The 21,685-nt window shown below is 35.5% G+C and overlaps 1 protein-coding gene across 3 annotated transcripts in view; it reads left to right on the forward strand.

Moving 5' to 3' along the window:
- LOC110443421 (ABC transporter F family member 4-like) overlaps positions 1 to 21,378 on the forward strand; it is a 36,578-nt gene extending 15,200 nt beyond the window's left edge. For all 3 annotated transcript variants that reach the window (XM_021487639.1, XM_021487638.1, XM_021487637.1), the window contains exon 3: positions 15,643 to 21,378. In XM_021487639.1, coding sequence (XP_021343314.1) covers positions 15,643 to 16,631 — 989 coding nt within the window. In that variant the 3' untranslated portion in view covers positions 16,632 to 21,378. The remainder of the gene's footprint in view (positions 1 to 15,642) is intronic.
- Positions 21,379 to 21,685: the final 307 nt, after the last annotated feature.

The following is a 21,685-nucleotide window of genomic DNA, read 5'->3' on the forward strand; positions in this document are numbered from 1 at the left end:
CATCAGGTCACTGGCCCTTATATAGACAGGCATTTAATGTACACAGTTGATCTTTACATCAGGACACTGGCCCTTATATAGACAGGTATTTAATGTACACGGTTGATCTTTACATCAGGTCACTGGCCCTTATATAGACAGCTATTTAATGTACACAGTTGATCCTTACATCAGGTCACTCGCCCTTATATAGACAGGTATTTAATGTACACAATTGATCTTTACATCAGGTCACTGGCCCTTATATAGACAGGCATTTAATGTACACAGTTGATCTTTACATCAGGACACTGGCCCTTATATAGACAGGTATTTAATGTACACGGTTGATCTTTACATCAGGTCACTGGCCCTTATATAGACAGGTATTTAATGTACACAGTTGATTCTTACATCAGGTTACTGACCCTTAAAGACAGATGTTTTCTTTACAGAAGTGACCTTTATATCAGGTCACTGTCCCTATTAGACAGGTATTTAATGTACACAGTTGATCCTTACAGCAGGTCACTGACCCTTAAAGACAGGTGTTTTTTGCACAGAGTTGGTCTATATATCAGATCACTACATTTTATAGATCGATATTTCCTGTGTAGATACTATCTTTTAACCATGTTGCTACCTTTCATAGACAAGAATTTCTTGTACAGAGTTGATATTTATTTCAAGTCGCTGCCCTTTAATTTTAGATATTTTCATTATAGAGCTTGTCTTTATGTAAGGTCACTAACCTTTATAGACAAATACTTTCTGTACAGACTTGGTATTTGTATCAGGTTATTACCATTGTTGTCCGGTATTTCCTCACAGAGAGCTTATTTTCAAGTTGTATTTATCTGAAACGTGTGAAACATAAACCGAAAAAATAAATGCAGGAGGGCTTATACAGTTTAGTGTATAACCAATCAGGGAAGGCTGGGTTCGGTATAAACATGATGACACGAATGTTTGACATTTCCCATGTTTGCATTTTGTGTGCATGTCTACATGGGATTAGCATAATTTGTGTCCTGCATTAGAAGTTTTCCCACTGTCAGCTCAGGGAGACTACATTGTGCCAGAGTCAGGTTGTCAGGCAGAACATCAGTCCCAGTGAAATATTGGGTATAACATATAACAGACATTTAAACGAGTTCTGGACCGTGTACACAACAGATTAAGGTAAGTCCTGAATTGTCAAGGGGTATAGCTAATGTATTATATATAGGCTGTTAAAAGATACCTTAATTGAATTATGTTCTTGTTATTTGAGGTTCTTCTAAGTTGGAATTTTGTAATCTAAAAAGAAACACATCAGTATTAAATTATGAGGTATTTTGATGAAAGTATTTGTAAAAGTAAACTTTTGGAATTGGTTGAATACTAAAGGTAGAGTAATGTCACTGTTCAGCCAACATGGGGATTGTGGCCGAATATGTTCTTTTGATGCAAGGCCATGAAAAGCATATTTATCCTACAAGTTCATAGGTCAAAGTTCAATGTCATCGCCTAGAGTTACAATATCTGGTAGGCACACTTTGTAAGCAGAATAATGTATTAGATATATTGTAAAGACTGTTCACTAATCTCATTCAAACTTTTTAAGAAGGACTAAGCATAACAAGAGGATGAAGCCATTCATAATCCAAGGTCAAAGGTCAAGTTCATGGATAAATAAATTATATTGTCTGGTAAGGCACATATTGATTGCCATCATTCTGGAGGCTTCATTTCTTAATGGATTTTGATTGAACTTCATACAATTTCATAATATTTGAGTAATTAGTTCTAGCTTCAGGGTGCCAACTCCAAGGTAATTATTAGCCCTGATCTTAAATTTCTCAATGGAATTTGATAAAGCATCATACATTTGTACAGTACTATGTAAGTGTGGAAATACTTAGAACTGTTTCATGTTTCGTGGTGTCAAAGTCAAGGTCAGTGTCTACTTTTTATAGAAAATTGTTTTCACACTATAGCAACATTCTAAAGACTCCACAAGAACATGTAAATGTTTTACTAAGTGTACATAGAAACCTGAACAGAAATTACTTATCAGGAAATTAGGTTGTAAAAGCTATATATCTATGGGTACTGAACTAAACAAGATGCAAGATATATGCTGTCAAACAGATTACTTTATACCGGGGAAATTTTCACTGTAGTTTAATTTTCACCTTTTTGCCCCCCATAATGAAAGCAAATTTATCGTTACAGTAAATTTAAGTTCACAGCATCATAAACAAAGTTAATTGAATGTGACGGCTAAAATTAACAATGTGCGATAATTGATTTCATGGGCGAAGGACGAAAGTTTGACTTGGCGAAGATTTCCTGGTATACAGTATTGTGTATACGAGAGGATTTGTATCGGGATATGTGATGTGTAAGTTTGTTGTAGAATGAAGATAATGAAAACAGAGCATGGCTGAAATTTGGTCACATTATATATATATTAAAACATAATTAGAAATGTTTAACTACTGGTACAACACCGCTGTCATCATACACAGGTTAAACGCCAACAACGTCATGTTTGGCAGGTAGCACCCAGCCCCCACAGCCCAGGTATAACAGGCTAGACAGATAGCACCCAGCCCCCACAGCCCAGGTATTACAGGCTAGACAGGTAGCACCCAGCCCCCACAGCCAGCCCAGGTATAACAGCCTAGACAGATAGCACCCAGCCCCCACAGCACAGGTATAACAGGTTAGACATGTAGCACCCAGCCCCCACCGCCAGCCCAGGTATAACGGGTTAGCCCGGTAGCCCCCAGCCCCCCCAGCCAGCCCAGGTATACCAGGTTAGACAGGTAGCTCCCAGCCCCCCCCGCCAGCCCAGGTATAACGGGTTAGCCCGGTAGCCCCCAGCCCCCCCAGCCAGCCCAGGTATACCAGGTTAGACAGGTAGCCCCCAGCCTCCACAGCCAGCCCAGGTATAACAGGCTAGACAGGGAGCACCCAGCCCCCACACCCAGCCCCCACACCCAGCCCCCACGTATATATGTTGACTAATGACCATAATCCACTTCCTAGCTAGCCTTTCCTCCTTTTATAGGGAGAGATTAGTTATCTGAACCAGGATCTTGTGCCATTGATTTTCTGGTTGGTCCTGTTTGTATGGCTGGTATAAACAACTAATTAATTACATTAACTTAGCACCTACAACATGTGGCTATACCAGTTTAATCTAAATAACGCGCATCTGTATCAGAAACATGAAATGGATGACCATTATGTTGTATCACAGACGATTTATTTACTGTAGCTAATCTCAATCAATTAACTTACATTCTCACACGTATAACGGTCAATCGGTCAGTATATAGCCATCATTTCGGGAGAGACCAGGGCAATTCGAGTGGATCATATTATACAAAGACAGGTGTTTTCATATTCCAGGTTCTGATGGTCAAGATCAATTCATATACATGTACCATTGTCATCAATGTCATATTAGTAGTAATTTAGAAATGAGTCGGACACAGGTATATTGATCCAGAGAAAATGTGACCAGATCTGGTCTCACACAGTAAACCATACTCATCTACCTTCTATAACTGACTTATTCACAAGTAATTAAAAAGAGACAAATATGGTGAAAAGATATATAGATATAGAAATTTACCTGAGAATAACAGAGACTTTCTAAAAGAAAACCTGTCTCAAGTTACCTGGAAGATGAATTCATTCTTGTCTGCAGTAAATTTCAACATTGAAAAAAAATATCTTTTTTTAAATATATTATTGGAAAAATTCCGCAGTTTTTATGCCTTTTTAAAATTGATAATTAGTAAGTGTCAAACATAGTAATTAAATTAAGTAGTGTATGCTGAAAATTATTTTTGATTTTATCAAATTAAGAACTCCTTAAATGTAACTTTGATCTATGTTTATTGTCATTGTATTTAAGGATTCCTATCCTTCTACAGACAAAACACTAGAGAATTCCACTGTAATATTTTGTACATACAGTTGCCTCCCCTTAATTTTGTTTTGGATGTACTGTGGTGCAGCTGGGCCAGAATAATAAAGTCGATTTAAGTCAAGTCAGTATTTTTCATTTGAGTGACATTTATCATGTGTACAAGTTAATATTAAGTACAGGTAGCTCAGTTCATATGTCCGACAGTATATTGATCAGAGGACCTGGGTTCAAATCCACAGTGATCTGACCTTACTGTTATTTCTGTGAAGGAAAAGGTTTTGTTGAATTGCAGTAAATTTCAATAAGTTCATTGCAAGGAACAGCTTACCGTATCACATTTCCAACCATTATGTTGTCGAAGAGAGATGATTGTAAGTACTTTTTAACCCTTTCACCCCTATGCAACTTTAGTGGACTCTACCATGCATTGATCTGGGTGAGTCCATTATGGTTTACAGTGGTGAAAGGGTTAAACATTTTAAGATTTTGCTACATAGCTTTAATCTCCCCCTGAAAAGTTTGAAAGATGGGAAAGTATGTTAGTAACAATAAAAAAGAGATGCATATTCCAAGAGAACTCTCATGGAAGGTGTACATCTTCGTTACTGAGCTCTGAGTCCAAAACCATTAGCTTGAGCCAGTTAAGTTGTTCCTATCATAGTTTTCCCTGTCCACACTTGATGTATGTAACTATGAATGGCCATTATATCTATATTTTGGTTTGGCTATACATGTTGATTGTCTTTAGCAGACTCATGCACCAGATAAATCTCTGTTGCATAAGCACCATGTATTGACCAATATTCGTCTGAAGATTTTAGATACAGGTACATGTTATTCTGTCAATTAACTGTGCTTTGCTCTCTATATATAAATATACAGTTTAACAATTCTCAGCTTTATGTTAAATCAATCCAGAAATATATACATTATACATGTATATGAACAACACAGATTTTAGGTTTTTTTTCTCCTGACCCTTTTGACTTTACAAATAGGGTCATTGTGTTCAAGAGTGTGAGGTCAGAGCTTAATTTACCCGAGTCACTTTCTTATAATTCTGATATCTGACCCGCCATGCCCTTACACTGTGTCACTTGTTGTCAAAGTTGTCTTTGTTTTTATGCAGACATGTGATATTTTGTTATACAAAGACCTGGTATGTGTTTCTATGCTTACACCATAACAATGCCTCCTCAAGTGTCTCATCAACATTGTCCACGAAAGGGAAATCCGCCGTCCAGGCATAATGAATAAATGAAGTTATTGATTGAAGCAAAATAATCAGAAAATTAACTTTTTCAATCTTGATTAAGATTTACCACATCCACAGTAAAACATCATTTTTTTCTCAGACGTAAAATACACGGTCACGATATCGGGCCGAAAATAATATTACTTTTTTATGGTTGGTCTGTCAACAATGGGTTAGCACTTTCGACATGTGAACTTAATCCGTGAAACGTTTTGTGTGTGGGATTTAAACTGATTTGTCTGTTGGCCCGACTAATCCTGTTGGTGTAAGCCGGAAGTGCCTACACATGTTATAGGGATTTGTGTATTTTACTTATTACATCTGATGTAAATTTTATATACTGATATAAGGCATTAAAATCATTGCGTGAGACATGACTTGAGAGAAGATACGATTTATGGATTTCCCGTGGTAGTTTTAACGTTACTCTTTGAATCACATTTACAATAAAACATTCCATCTTTTTTGGTGTAGATTTGGTACAATAAGGGAGACTTTAATATTTCTACACTCTGATATCATAATATGTAATATAAGTGGTTAAGGTATACCTACTGTAGGAAAGATATAGAAAATGGTTATGAAAAATACATTTGTCTTGTTGTAGATTGAGATTATTATCTATAGACAAGAGACATGTAGGAGATATGATATCGGGGATTAATACTGCAGATTGATGGGTAACGGATAAGACACAATGCTGGTTGGGTATAATTGCTAGATCAAAGGCCTTGGAACAGGTATATAGCCTACACAGGTAAATAAACATACCAGGTTGATATACATATTTTACTGATTGGTTTATTTGGAAGTGGACATGCTGACAGCCCTACCCAGGTGTAACAAACTGTTTTAACCTGACCATTGATTGCAGTCCCTGTCTCGTTATCTGACCAGTGTAGTTGCAATTGAGATTCAGTGTGTTACATGGTAACGATAACAGTATGGTAAACAAACGACCATAAAAGGCATGCCTGTCCGTGGCCACCAGGCACAGTGTGGGGAACAATTAGTTCACTACAGTTGACATTACCTACCTTTAAAGTAAGTACAGGTAAACGCAGTATATATATATATATATATAACTGGTGATTTTATACGTGGAAGGAATATAACTCAAACCACAGGTAAATACATGTACATGTTCAGGTATATTGTGATGTATTTGAGGAGATTTATATAGTATTAATGTAGGATACCCACCTATCTATCCAGTTTATATTGCTTCAAGTTAAAAAATGTTCAGTTTATACCTATATTGTAATGTAAATCTCACTTGTAAATTAAGTGTAGTGTTACCTGTTTTGCCGAAGATCTAAAGACCGTTCCTGTTTATTTCAGTGATTTATCAATATGTTTCGCAGTTAGTATTCGTGTAGACATTAATAATTGATAAGATATGATGGCAGTAATAAGTATGGGATACCGTCAGACTTGACGTGTCTGGCGCGTCACACAAAGTCACCCTCTGTAGGATGGTACAGGTAAGTAATAGAACCATGTACACAATTACGAAACATTACACTTATGTGTGGAACTTTTGTACATATAATGACAGTGTCTCTGGTGTGTATTTATATACTAAATACAGTTAAAGACCTTCAAGCCTGAAGCTTTAACAGACAGTTACTTATTTAACTATACTGTCTAATTGTAACTTTGGAACAGTCTAGTAAAGCAAAGGTTTTGCGTTTAGTAGTTTTGTTCTTGTAGTTCTATAGATTAGAACAGCCTGGAATGCCTCAAAGTTTGAATCGGTAGTTATTCATGTCTATGTATAGATTTGGAACTGTTAGGAATGTCTCAAGTTTTGGACATACTAGCTGTTTATAGAACTTATCATATATGATCCGTATTTCTATGCTAAACCTATATACATGCTTACAGCATTTAATTTGTGTAATAGCTGTACCACAATCTATTTTAAGCTTTGGAAATAAGATTCTAGAATTTCACCAAGTTAAGTCATTTCTTCCTGGCTATAGATTTGAATCTGTCTAGAATGACTTCAGATTTGAGTTCAATATTTTCTCCCCAGTTCTCCGGATAATTTCGGAATTTTCTAGAATGTCACTAAAACTCTTGAGTTTCTGTAGATATTATCGTGTCCTCGAGTCCTTTATGGTAAAGCTCAAGCATTGAATTTCAGAAGAATTAATATCTACACTTAAGAACTGGTGAGGTAAACACATTCTGTACTACACCAGTCTATAGAGCACATCAAATTTTGAAGTGATGTTCCGTGTCTAAATTAGGCGTTGTGTTTAGATTCCAGTTGGTGTGGGTAACAAGTCTAAATTGGTCTAAATTACACAGCTGATCGTGTCTTTAGGCGTTGTATTTAGATTCCAGTTGGTGTGGGTAACAAGTCTATATTGGTCTAAATTACACAGCTGATCGGTGTCTAAATGAGCAGTTATATATATATATAATTAATTACAAAAGAACAAAACAAACTGTAGACGATACTTGTAATGGCTTCAAATTATCACCAACATGTTTCAGCCTTCATCTGAAGCTTGGGTTTAATGAAGCTTCGGTATACTTGGTTGGTTGGTTGAGGTGTTCAGCGCCTACATGAATCCGCCCTTACAGGTTTCATCTCACTGACGGAAGTCAGTGTTCTGTCGGCGTCTTTGGTATACTCATAGCATAGCATTATATACTGTAAAGAAGACTTAAGCTGATGCTCTAAGGTCAGTTTGAGGTCAAATTAATCTTGTGACAGCTGTTTGACTGGATGTTAGCTTTACAAAGTTAAAAAGCTTTCAATTGAGATTTTGTTTTTAAATTCAAGTTCCAATTTTTAGACTGATTTTGAGATGGTCCGTCCATTAAGGAGCTATAATCTCTGATTTTAATCATAATTTTAGGAAGCATCCACATTTAAGTTCATGCTTTGATAGGTAATTGAGTATAACAGGATTCCATGGGTATAAAATGATTATGGTTTGTCAAATTGGGTCTTTTTAGGGAGTTATATAATTTGAAAATTTGAAAATTATTCCCAGTAATGTTGCAGCAAAGTATTCACATACATGTAAAAAACACTACAACTGGTAGCACAATGGCTTAGCTCCATGCTTTATAATGAAGAGGTACAAGATGATTGAATTCTCATAGCGTAGCGATGTGAAAAAGGAAATTACGATCAAATATATTTCTTTCGTATGTTACTTTTTCCTTTAGAAAACCAATAAGCAAATCTAAGGCAGAAAAAGGCTGAATAAATTGAAACTCTTCTTTGTTGGAGGAACAACACAGAGTGAGGTTGAACACTCTTAACCTTTTATATTATTCTAGCACTTATCTTCAGAATTTGATTTCACTGGTAGCTATTTATGAGAGTGGACAACTAATTTGATATTGGATAGTGAAATATTTCCATAAGTCATTGGGAATGCTGCTTTTACTAAATTAAACCTACTGTAATTTACATGAATAGATATGATCTAGAACTCTTGCTTAAAGTAACAAATCAACCAATGCTATCAAGCTTTAATATATTTTTACCATAATTTCCACTGCCCTTTACACGCCCTCAAACTATTTTCTAAACAACTTCATACCTTTTAGAAGGGACATTAACAGAGATCCAGAGTAAAATGATTCATGCTTTGCATGTTACGGATCACTCTGCGCTGGTTTTTGAAAAATAATAGGTAGCTATATAGCCACTGCTGTGTATGGGATATGCTGGGCCAGAGTCAGGCTTTTATATGAAACATGAAAATTCAAACCTGGAAACAGAAAACTGTAATTCGATCCCGATGGTATTAAAAGGAAATGATAACCTTCTAGTTGTTAACAACTGTATTGTATGTACGTATATATAGAGGCTTAGGAAAAACCTGGAACTCCTGTGAAAACTTGTCCAAGCAAAGAAATTGTGTAGCCCTAGTACAGCTTTCACTTCTCTCTGACCTACAGTTACTGTCACAGGACTATTACTAAAGCACATAACACAAGTGTAACTGGCTATAACAGTGGGTGCAATCTATGAGAGTGATATACCACTTAATTAATGGAGAAGTCAGTTTCAGGGTGGTGTAGGGAGGTCTTCATATATAAAGAGAGAAAAAAGAAAAAAATCTATGAACTTAATTTGTTTTTACAAAAATAATGAAACCATGTTAATTTCAACTTATATTGATCTCTCTTGTTGGGGTCTTATTGTGGGAGGAAACTAGTACCTGGAGAAAACCCACGTGGTCGGGCAGGTAACCCCATACCTTTTCACGTCCAATCGAGGAATCAAACCTCGGCCACCTTGATGGAAGGCAAGTGTGCTATCCATTACGGGACCCGACCACCCCATATAACATGAAGGTTTCGTTACTCCACTCCTAAACTGAACTTACATGATGTTTCTCACTCACTCGGCTGTGGCAGGTAAATAGTCAAAATAAGAGGTCTGTTGTTGGAAGTAAAATGTGTCTATATAAAATAAAGACACCCCACTTGTCATTAACCTGTACCAAGCACCCTTATTACACCGAATACAGTGTATATTTTAGGTGCTCCACTAATCATTAAGTGACAGTAACTAAAGCTTGGGGGGAGGGGAATAACACCTGTTACTTCACCCCCTGCTATAGCCAGGTATACACTGGTGTTAAAGTGCTCCAGTATTAGTCTACTGACAGTAACTAAAGCTTGGGGGGAGGGGAATACACACCTGTTACTTCACCCCCTGCTATAGCCAGGTATACACTGGCGTTAAAGTGCTCCAGTACTAGTCTATTAGCAGAAACTAAAGCTCGGGAGCAGAGAAATCCACACCTGTTCCTTCACCCCCTGCTATAGCCAGGTATACACTGGCGTTAAAGTGCTCCAGTTCTAATCTACTGACAGTAACTAAAGCTCGGGAGGAGGGAAATACAAACCTGTTCCTTCACCCCCTGCTATAGCCAGGTATACACTGGCGTTAAAGTGCTCCAGTTTTAGTCTACTGACAGTAACTAAAGCTCGTTAGGAGGGAAATACAAACCTGTTCCTTCACCCCCTGCTATAGCCAGGTATACACTGGCGTTAAAGTGCTCCAGTTTTAGTCTACTGACAGTAACTAAAGCTCGTGAGGAGGGAAATACAAACCTGTTCCTTCACCCCCTGCTATAGCCAGGTATACACTGGCGTTAAAGTGCTCCAGTATTAGTCTACTGACAGTAACTAAAGCTCGTGAGGAGGGAAATACAAACCTGTTCCTTCACCCCCTGCTATAGCCAGGTATACACTGGCGTTAAAGTGCTCCAGTATTAGTCTACTGACAGTAACTAAAGCTCGTGAGGAGGGAAATACAAACCTGTTCCTTCACCCCCTGCTATAGCCAGGTATACACTGGCGTTAAAGTGCTCCAGTATTAGTCTACTGACAGTAATTAAAAGATTGGAAGAAGTAAAATCTACACCTGTTTTGTTACTAGCTGTTATATAGCATGCAGCTACAATATTACAGGTGTTCCAATAATCATAAAGATACTGTACTCAAGAATCCCCTGAGAAACTTTTTAAAAGATAAAAAATAATCAATTACAGTGTTCCGAGATTAAAAATGCAATGGTGCCAGACAGGATTTCCAACCCTGGACCTTCGATAACAATACAGTCCCTATAACAATTAGTGAGCCACGTCGTTGATCAGCAGCAGCAGGTCCCTGGCCCAGTTGTTAAAGGGAGATAACTGTAAGTATGAAAATGTGCCTGAAGTGGGACATGGCTCCTTAACAGCCAGGAGAATGAAAATCTCTACCTTTTCCTTTACCTAGTGTTAAAGCTAGGAATACTTTACTAATTTACCTTAACCCTTTCACCCCTATGTAACTTGAGTGAACTCTACCATGCATTAATCTGGAAGAGTCCATTATGGTCTACAGTGGTGAAAGGGTTAAATGTGCTCCAGTAATGGTCTATGACAGTAATTAATTTTATCTATAGGGTTGGAAGTAGTGAAATCCAGGGTTTCTTCACCCCATGTTATAGCCTTGTATTCTTGTGTAAAGGTGCTCTGGTAAAGGCATTCTGTGACTTGATTAACCTACAAAATGTTATGTAAAGTCAATTGTTTTAGTTCAGTTTTCCGTTTTTAAGATATGCAGATATAAATTTAAAAGAGTTATTTTGTGATTTTTATATATATCCATGGGTGGTCATGTTGCATCCCAAAATATGTATATACTTTTTTTTCTACTGTCCTGGTCACAGTTAAAAAGGTCGAGAGTTGTGAACCATTACGTTAATTAGCGTTCTGTTGATAGCATTTATAGCACACTCCCAATTTTACCTGCTTGTATACACACAGGTGTGTCTGCTCTAGCACGTTCTTTAACCAGAACTAAATGTGTCTGACCTATGTATTGATTACAGAAACCCAAATACTTAATATTCACAGACAGGTCTGCCATTTGATAATAATACATTAATTGCTGGGTATAGAAGGATACTCAAGACTCAGTGGACTTACCTCAGATTTACCTGTCCAGAGGGATGTTCAATTGCCTAAATTAAGATTTACCTGTCTAGAGAGATATTCAGTTGACATAGCTGAGATTTGCCTGTCCAGAGAAATCCTTCTCAGTTGACATAGTTGAGATTTACCTGTCTAGAGAGATATTCAGTTGACAGGGTTGAGATTTACCTGTCCAAAGAAATCCTTCTCAGTTGACATAGTTGAGTTTTACCTGTCCAAAGAAATCTTTCTCAGTTGACATAGTTGAGTTTTACCTGTCTAGAGAGATATTCAGTTGACATAGTTGAGATTTACCTGTCCAAAGAAATCCTTCTCATTTGACATAGTTGAGTTTTACCTGTCTAGAGAGATATTCAGTTGACATAGTTGAGATTTACCTGTCCAGAGAGATGTTCAATTGATTTTTCAGATTTACCTTTCCAGAGAAATCCTTCTCAGTTGACATAGTTGAGATTTACCTGTCCAAAGAAATCCTTCTCATTTGACATAGTTGAGATTTACCTGTGTAGAGAGATATTCAGTTGACATAGTTGAGATTTACCTGTCTAGAGAGATATTCAGTTGACATAGTTGAGATTTACCTGTCTAGAAAGATATTCAGTTGACATAGTTGAGATTTACCTTTCGAGAGATATCCTTCTCAGTTGACATAGTTGAGATTTACCTTTCCAGAGAAATCCTTCTCAGTTTACTTAGTTGTGATTTACCTGTCCAGAGATATCCTTCTCAGTTGACATAGTTGAGATTTACCTGTCCAGAGAGATGTTCAATTGATTTTTGAGATTTACCTTTCCAGAGAAATCCTTCTCAGTTGACATAGTTGAGATTTACCTTTCCAGAGAAATCCTTCTCAGTTTACTTAGTTGAGTTTTACCTGTCCAGAGAGATGTTCAATTGACTAAGTTAAGGTTTACCTGTCTAAAGAGATGTTCAGTTGACTTACTTGAAATTTACCCTTCCAAAAAGGTGTTCAATTTATTTACCTGAGATATACCTGTCCAGAGAGGTCATCCTCAATTGACTAAGTTGAGACTACCTGTCCAGGGTTATTAATTCAGCTAAGTGATACACATGATTAAAGAGATATGCCCTGCCTAAATATTTACCTGCAAAGAGAGATATTCAATTGACTTAGAGCTTTACCTGTTTAGACATTCAATTGACTTAGAGCTTTACCTGTTTAGATATTCAATTGACTTAGAGCTTTACCTGTTTAGATATTCAATTGAATAAAATATTAACCAACCTGTTTTGATATTCAGTTGACTAAAAGATGTACCTGTTCAGATATTCAATTGACTGAAATATTTACCTGTTCAGATATTCAATTGACTGAGATATATACCTGTTTAATTATTAAATTGACTAAGAGGTTAACCTGTTTAGATATTCAATTGAGTGAAAGATTTACCTTTTTACGTATTCAATTGACTGAAAGATTTACATTTTTATATATTCAATTGATTAAGTGATTTATATTACCTGTTAAGATATTCAATTGACTGAGATATTTACCTGTTTAGATATTCAATTGACTGAGATATTTACCTGATTAGATATTCAATTAACTGAAATATTTACCTGTTTAGATATTCAGTTGACTAAGAGATTTACTTGTTTAGATATCCAATTGACAAAGAGATTTGGCTGTCTAGAAAAATATAAAATAGGCTTGAAATTTACCTGCCTATAGAAATGCTCTATTCACGTAGAGATTTACCTGACAAGAGAGGTATTCAATGAATTGACAGTGATTTTAAATTATTGGAATTTACCTGTATGTCAATGCCCCTTGAGGTTTAAGTGAAATGACTGGTGTAGATTACAAGGACAGAAAGGAAGTAAGCTTGATTGATTGATCCATTGATTGATTGATTGATTGATTGATTGATGGAGCTTAATGCCTTTGTTCCGGTTGTTACTGAACCTAGGATTATAATGGGATATTAGCATGTGATCAAGGCTTTATAATTGTTTGAAAAGCGTTCATTTCAAACTATTAGGATTTCTTATATGTGTAAGCTGGTATGTTTGTGTCTGTATTTGTAATTAAAATCAAATCATTGTATAAAATATTGGAGGATTTTATTTAATGCAGATATCTGGTACTCTCAGTATTTAACACACCTTGTGGTACATTGTGGTTGGTTTGTTGGAATCATTTTTGATTAGGGAGATCATTCAATCCAAGAAAACAATTTGTGATGCCATCTGTATTTGTGACCAAACATACCAGATGCTTGAATAATTTCATATTATGCCCCACCTCCATTAAATTGGGGGAGGGGGTGTAATAAGATGTTTTCTTATGAAGATATCAATATTTGAATACAGTAAACGGGGTGCGGGCCAGCAATTAAATGGAACAGAGGTGCGGGCCGAGCAATTGAATTCGAACAGAAGTGGTCATGCCACTCTGTGGTACTTGGACTTGACGAGGTTGTACTGCAAACATTCAAACCTTGGTATGTGAATTTTGATGGGAGAAGTTTGACAGAGACATACAGACTTGAAAATGAAAAAAAAGATGATAAAATATCTATAATGTATTGAAATAAACATAAAAAAGGATAGGAGTTAATGATGAAAAGGTAGAATTTAGAAATGCAAATATTTTACAATGTGATAAGGAAAACATTTGTTATTGGACATTTTTTAACTTCTGTCACCTCTTGTAAAGAATTTTGGCACAGGATCTTGGTTACAAAACCTTTTCTGCACCTACTCCAATCACTGTTCAGTACACATTAGAAATTAATGAGAATAGGTATAGTGTATACAAACAAGCACATTCCAGGGACATGTAGCCCTATGTTCCTGGTGTATTGAATCAGCCTGCAGATTTGATATACTACAATTCATTTAGTAAGGTCAGGATGCTAGACATTGTATTTTTCCTAGCCCAGCCAATCCCGTTATTGATTTTGTCCATATTTACTACCCTGACCCCCAATCACTTACGTAAGGTTACGCTGTGGCTGTTTTACGTTGTAACCAGGTACAATGTTATTAACTCATTTACCCCTAAGGACACATTTGAACTCTTCCATTTCAAAGGTTGGGATAGTTCATTATGAAATTTCAGGGGTGAATGAGTTAAACAAACATGTATAAGCGAATGCAGTTTATTATAACCTGTTTGTGAGGATTAGAAATTCTGTTCAGCTCGATTCTTTTTACATATTTACATAACTATTGTCTGAGGTGAATGGCCATCCTTTCCTTTGTTAAATCTAAACTACCTCAAAATAACCTGCTTCCATATTGATTCACCTTTCTAGTAGTTCTGAACTGGTAAGACAATTACATTTTCGGACCATTACCACTGTATTTGTTATTCTTATTTATTGTTTATGATATTTACATACTGTTATGCTACTAAAAGCGTAACACTACTTTAATCCAGTCTATTTTGAGTCGATATATTTACTGCTACTGGCTATGATGGATTTTTGTACCTAAAGTTTCTGCATAAAGGATTCTGTGAGATAACTCGTGAAGGAATGATAGAATACTTTGACTTTACCAAACTTCCTACCAATACTTAAACATGTATTATCAATTTTCCTTTCAAATTTGATTTCCAAATTATCAAATTATTCAATATGGTTGAAGGTTGCCAGTGGCCATCTTGGATTTTGTACAGATGTCTATCTTGTCATAGTTTGATGAAACTTGTTTTGTGTTCTTAATACTAAATTCCCTCACTCAAATCTGATTCTCTGCCAAATTTGTGCTTAATTAATAAGGCTGTTGATGTCTTCCCTTCTGCGCCAAATCCACCTGGACTACTTCTTAACTGTTGCCAGTCATTTTACATGTATGTGTCTTTCATTCAGTCTCTTCCCTGGTCACCAATTGATGTCATTGACATTGTGTATAGGTTTGTCTAAGTTGGTCAATAGAAAATTGATAGTGTCATATTTTGAATAAACAAATTTTAAAACTGACTTTTTAATTTAGAAATGAGCTATGCAAAAGTGATACTGTTTTAAAATTGATTTTCATTTTTTCAGAAAACAGCGTAGAACCTCCTGTACTTGCTGAGGACGAGCAAGGTGTAAAATCTGATTCACAAGCAGAGGACAACAAAGGAGACTCAGTCATAGCAACAACAGGGGACAAACCAGAAGAAAACATGGACACAGAAACACCGAAAGACGATAATGAAGGCCAGCAGACCACTCAACAGGAAGCATCAGAGAATGTTCCCACTGGAGACGAAGCACAGCAGGAAAAAACAGAGGAGAAATCTGAGGAAAAATCTGAGGAGAAAACCGATGTGAGTGATGAAAAGGAAGAAAAGTCTGAACAGGAAAGTGAAACAAAAACTGAGGAACAAAAAGATGAAGAAGCAAAGGTAACATCTGATGATACTCCAACTGATCCTTCAGCTGCTGCTGCTGCTGGGGTCACAGAAACAGTAAATGATGTTCAGAATGAGGAGGTTATCAAGCAAGAGGAGGAACAGACTGAGGCTAAAGGTGAGGAGGAGGCAAAGACAGAAGAGGACACAGCAAAAACGGAGGAAGAGCTAAACAAAGAAAAGGAGGAAGAGAAGCAGCAACAGCAAGAATCCATGTTAATGAATCAGAACGCAGAGAAAGAAGCATTCCAGCAGCTAATGGACCAGAATGTGAAACTAGAGGCAGAATTTAACAAAATGAAAAATCAATTTGATGAGGTTAAAAACAAATATGAATCAATGGAATCTAAAGTGACTGAAGTTAGCCAAGAAAATGATGAAAAGCGGCTATATATCAATAAACTAGAGGAAGATATTCAGAAACTAAAGAGCCAGATACATGATGGAGGGAGTGAAGACAGCGAGCAAAAGATCAAGGACCTGCAACAGCAGCTGCTGAGGCTGGCGAAAGAAGACGAAGAAAAGGACAAAGCGATCAGCACTCTCAAGAAGGAGCTTGATAAAAAGGATGTGAAACTGTCGGAGTACGGGAACGGGGGGACCCAGAACCAGCCATCTAAATCATGTACCATACTGTAAACTATGTGATCCAGAGACATGAGTAGCCAGCAGAACCAGCTCACATTTACCACCCTGCACATACAACATTACGTCATATCTGTGAGAGATGAGCTGACTTAGTGATGTTATAGCCTGTTTAAATGTTCCGTCCAAAACCCATTATTTTATTAATACAATATGTGTACAGTTTATTGTCAGAACTGGTGCCTGGCCTCCATCTGTATGATTCTTGTAGCTTATAATAGGCTTCAAGTGTTGCTTTTAATACTTGTAGATTGGCTGCAAGTCTTAATTTGAATACTTGTAGGTTGGCTTCAAGTGTTGCTTTGAATACTTGTAGGTTGGCTGCAAGTGTTACTTTTAATACTTGTAGGTTGGCTTCAAGTGTTACTTATAATACTTGTAGGTTGGCTCCAAGTGTTACTTTTAATACGTGTAGGTTGGCTGCAAGTGTTACTTTGAATACTTGTAGGTTGGCTCCAAGTGTTACTTTTAATACTTGTAGGTTGGCTGCAAGTGTTAATTTGAATACTTGTAGGTTGGCTCCAAGTGTTACTTTGAATACTTGTAGGTTGGCTCCAAGTGTTACTTTTAATACTTGTAGGTTGGCTGCAAGTGTTACTTTTAATACGTGTAGGTTGACTCCAAGTGTTACTTTTAATACTTGTAGGTTGGCTCCAAGTGTTACTTTTAATACTTGTAGGTTGGCTGCAAGTGTTACTTTTAATACTTGTAGGTTGGCTCCAAGTGTTACTTTTAATACTTGTAGGTTGGCTGCAAGTGTTACTTTTAATACTTGTAGGTTGGCTCCAAGTGTTAATTAAATTGAATTAAATTGAAGTGTGGAAATAAGAATTTCTTATGAAAGACATTTCAAGATTTCGACAGAAGTGAAGAGAACACGAGATTGTGATTATGTAATAGGTGGTGTATGTCAAGATACTACAATATGATTGGTTACAACGAATGGTTTGTATTACATGTGAGATTGCCATGGAGAAGTGTCATTACCGAATCCTTGGCTTGGTCCCACACACATCTGTTACTTAAAGTTAACTATTACTGTAGCTATTAAAGACTTATCTTTCACTTAATAACTGTAACTTCATTGATTAGGGATTTTACAGGCTAGCAGAGGTACAATTTTCTACAATAAGTGTGTCACCTGTTGCAGTCTCAAAAGATCAGCTTGTCAACCCCAAGGGGGTGATAACCCCACTTAAGTAATGGCCGACACAGTGATGGAACAAAAAGACTTCACGGTAACCACGTAGGACATCACAGTCGGAGGATATGTGCAAATGGGGAAAGGTAACAGATTACAAATGCTGAAAACCATTTTTAAAAATTGGAGAAAAAGAATTATCCACTACTTTCATGGTACATTTGTATCACAAATAAATCTCATTCCTGGGGTGACATTCTTAAATGTCCAACCCTTGGCTTGAAGCAAGTCTTAATTGGGTTACACAATCAAAACTATCACCCCTCTGACTGAGGTTTCCTCTGTCAACGGTACAGTAATGTATTTACTAATCTGACATTAATGACAAGGATTTTTTCCCCAAAAGTAGTATCAATTTAACAGAAACAAAAGATCGCTCACTCAGTCATAACTTGACAAAGGGACCTGAGTCAGTTTTGAAACGTTGTGACACACTTGATACGTACATTGTTTGTGTATATAGAAAAACTTTGTTATAACATATTTCCAAACTGATGAATCTTATTGTAAACAGAAGGTCCTTTTTCTGTAGCTGACATGTTTGTGTGTTAACAGATTGTTTGAATAAGGGTCTATTTCTTATATTTCAAAATTTTACTGATATAAAAAAAAATGTTAAGGTTAGAAATTTGTATGAAGGTGCTATTCTCAGATGAAGAGATTATATAGACGAGTCTGTAATAATTAAAGTTAATTGGTATATATGTTACCAGAACAATGTAAATGGTACATGTTTGCACATCCTCTTGAATGCCAAGAATGGAGACATGTAAATGTATTGGAAATAGTTTTTTGTGATTTCTTTGAGGAAAATTATAAGTGTTATTGGATTATGCTAATGATGAATGCTATTTTTTTAGCACAGGTTGTATTGTTTATGTCCTTATTACCTGCCCTGCACACCTGATCATTGGGGCCAATTCAAAATGGGCTCACCTTTCATTTTATGTCTGTTAGAGACAGTTAATAAACTTTATCTTTTACTTGTATGATACAATAAATAAACGGTGAAAAATGACTATGAATTTAACAAAGTAGATTATATTTGGAAAAAGGGCAAAAATTTAAGCTGGGCAAAATATATTACAGATCACAGGATATGATCGGAAAACATAAAATGATTTAGTGATACGAGGTTAGTGATACTTTAAAAAAAAAGTTTCATATTTCATTTTTTATTTTTTATTATTATTGAAGCACATTCCACATTGTATGATTTAGATGTGTGAATGGTTTAAACAGATGTAAATAACACGCATCCCCAATATTTCCAATATGAGATGTATTGTTATATGAAATGAAAAAGATATATTATTTTATTTCCACTATGATTTTATGTGATATGAAATGTACGTTTATTTATTTTTTAAGATTTGTTAACTCATTCCGTCCATGTCTTTACAGCATATTTGTACATGTATATACAATTATATGGGAAAATTAAATACTGACCAATCTGTTCTAGAGGAGGTGTGTTTGGGAAGTAAAGCTCTCCAGTCTAGATTTAGACAGTTTCCAATTTTAAATTTATAAAAAAAATTGAAGAAAATAAATAATAATAACCTTTTCATACCAAATTATGAATTGTTAAACTTGAAACACAGTGTGTAACAAACTCCGCATATCTCAGAAATATCGGAAGGTTGCTGGCAAATTAATATATAATATTTGATGTCAAACAATTGTACTTTACTGTTGAGTGCACGACTTTGGTAATGTTGATTTACATTACAAGGGAGATAACTATTGATTAAAATTCATGTCTTTTTTACAACTCACCCTATGTGTACATTATCACAATTTAAATCTATTTTTGGAAAGCCAGGTAACTTGAACTCAGGTCAGTTAAAACACACATTTCTATCTCAAATTTTAACAAATCATTCATCTACTTACTTTATAATCTTCTGTTTGATTGGATCATTTTATCAGAACCTAATGAGTTCAAGTTAGCTGGCTTTTACTCATACTGTTTAGCCTTTATAAAATATTTTATGAGAAAACTTTATTTTTCTTCAAAGTTTTTTAATCCGTCCAAATGTTGCTGTACTCTGTGAAATATTCATGTGAAAAACAAAGTTTTATTTGGCCACTGCCTCTGTCTGCACCCTAGAAGTTGTTTTATGTGGGTATACAGGTATTTATTGTGTACACAAGGTCCAACTCGTCAGCCATATCTGTGATATGTATACCTGTAGTTCTAAGTCAGATTTATCTTTAATTTATTCTTATTTTACTAACATTTTTTATCTTTTAATCAGATGGCTACTTATTTTCATCAGATCAAATATTAGATGATCTGACCAAATTCTTATCGGTGATATATATATCAATAATTACCTGTATGTTTATATTTTTATGGTAAATCTGGTTTATTAATAAAGATTTACCGTTATCTAGTTTAAGTAGAATTCAGGTGCAAGTCGGAGGGAATTCCAATACCTTCAATAGTTTCAGTGGGAAGATGGAAGTCTGGGGTATTTCCTCAAAAACCTCCAATAGAACACCAATTGGAGGGTTGAGATTGGGGGGGGGGGGGGGAAGAATTCTTCCACATTACTTTAACAAATTTCCAACAAATCTATTTTCCTGGTACTTTTATTAATGAAATCATTTTGTTTATTGTCATAAAAGGTGTTCACATAATGAAATGATTTATTTTAAATTGATTTGTAATGGTAAACTGTAAATTATCTGTGCTGGATTTCCCAATTGTACGTACACAATTAAAGCTGTACAAGGTATCATAAGGTAATATAATATGATAATCAGAGCCTGTGTCTTTAAATACACTACAGGTACTTATTTTTATGTAAATTATTTGTTTTCCAAATGACTTAAATTTTGAGATCATTTGTCATTTGGATTCCATATTGTTTTAAAACATATTGCTACACTTGAAAAACGTCAATAGAATCCCAAAATGGAAAGGAAAAAAAAAATTGAGGAAAACATGTAATTTTTCAGGAAATTGGAAAAACTCTTTCCTTATGGATATTCAAGGGAAGATTACTCTGCACCATGTTCAGAAAACCCATCTGTATTCTTTAATAAAATTGTATGAAAATATACAAATATATTTTTCCTAGTTCATGTTAAAGTCATTGAAATAGCTTAATAAGTTTCATTTCATTTCATGAAGATACTCCCCCTTGAAAGTATCGTTTCAAATATTTTTATTTTTATTTGATTTTTTTTTTTTTTTTTATATGGATGCATTTGTTAGAAATAAACAACATAAGGCATTATCATCAAGATTGGTACAAGGATACCTTCCGTGTCATCAAGTCCAAAAAGTGGATATGGTAAATTTGTATTACCTTGTTTACTTAAACAGCTCTTATCAATTCGAAAGTATTAAATCGATAAATTAGTGTTCTAATACAAGTCTGCATTGACACAGTTCATGTAACATTGTCTTAGGAAACGACATGTATCAAACACAATATAAACAGGACTTGATCTAATCAACATGTTTTATAACACACTGACTTTATGTGGACGACTTTTTAGAGAGAATAAATCAAATTATCAATTCTACATATTTTGTTTGTTATAATCAAGGACAATTTATTGTGTTACAATTCAACTTCTTTGCCTTTTGTATTCAAAAAGATTACCTGTTATGGATTAAACTGCAAATTATCAAAACATAAACAAACATCTGATGACCCAAAACATATGTACGATTTGGGTCTCTTCAATTAAAAGTGAGAAAAACGATCTTGCAACGCGCTTAAGTATCAAATGATGTTTTTATATAGTTACAAAATGTTTGTTCATGTGTTAATTTGCACTTCAATCCCTGTTAGGTAATCTTGTTTGGATGCAAGATGCAATAAAGTTG

Source organism: Mizuhopecten yessoensis, unplaced genomic scaffold (genome assembly GCF_002113885.1).
Source record: "Mizuhopecten yessoensis strain PY_sf001 unplaced genomic scaffold, ASM211388v2 scaffold716345, whole genome shotgun sequence".
In the NCBI taxonomy this organism is placed as follows: domain Eukaryota; kingdom Metazoa; phylum Mollusca; class Bivalvia; order Pectinida; family Pectinidae; genus Mizuhopecten; species Mizuhopecten yessoensis.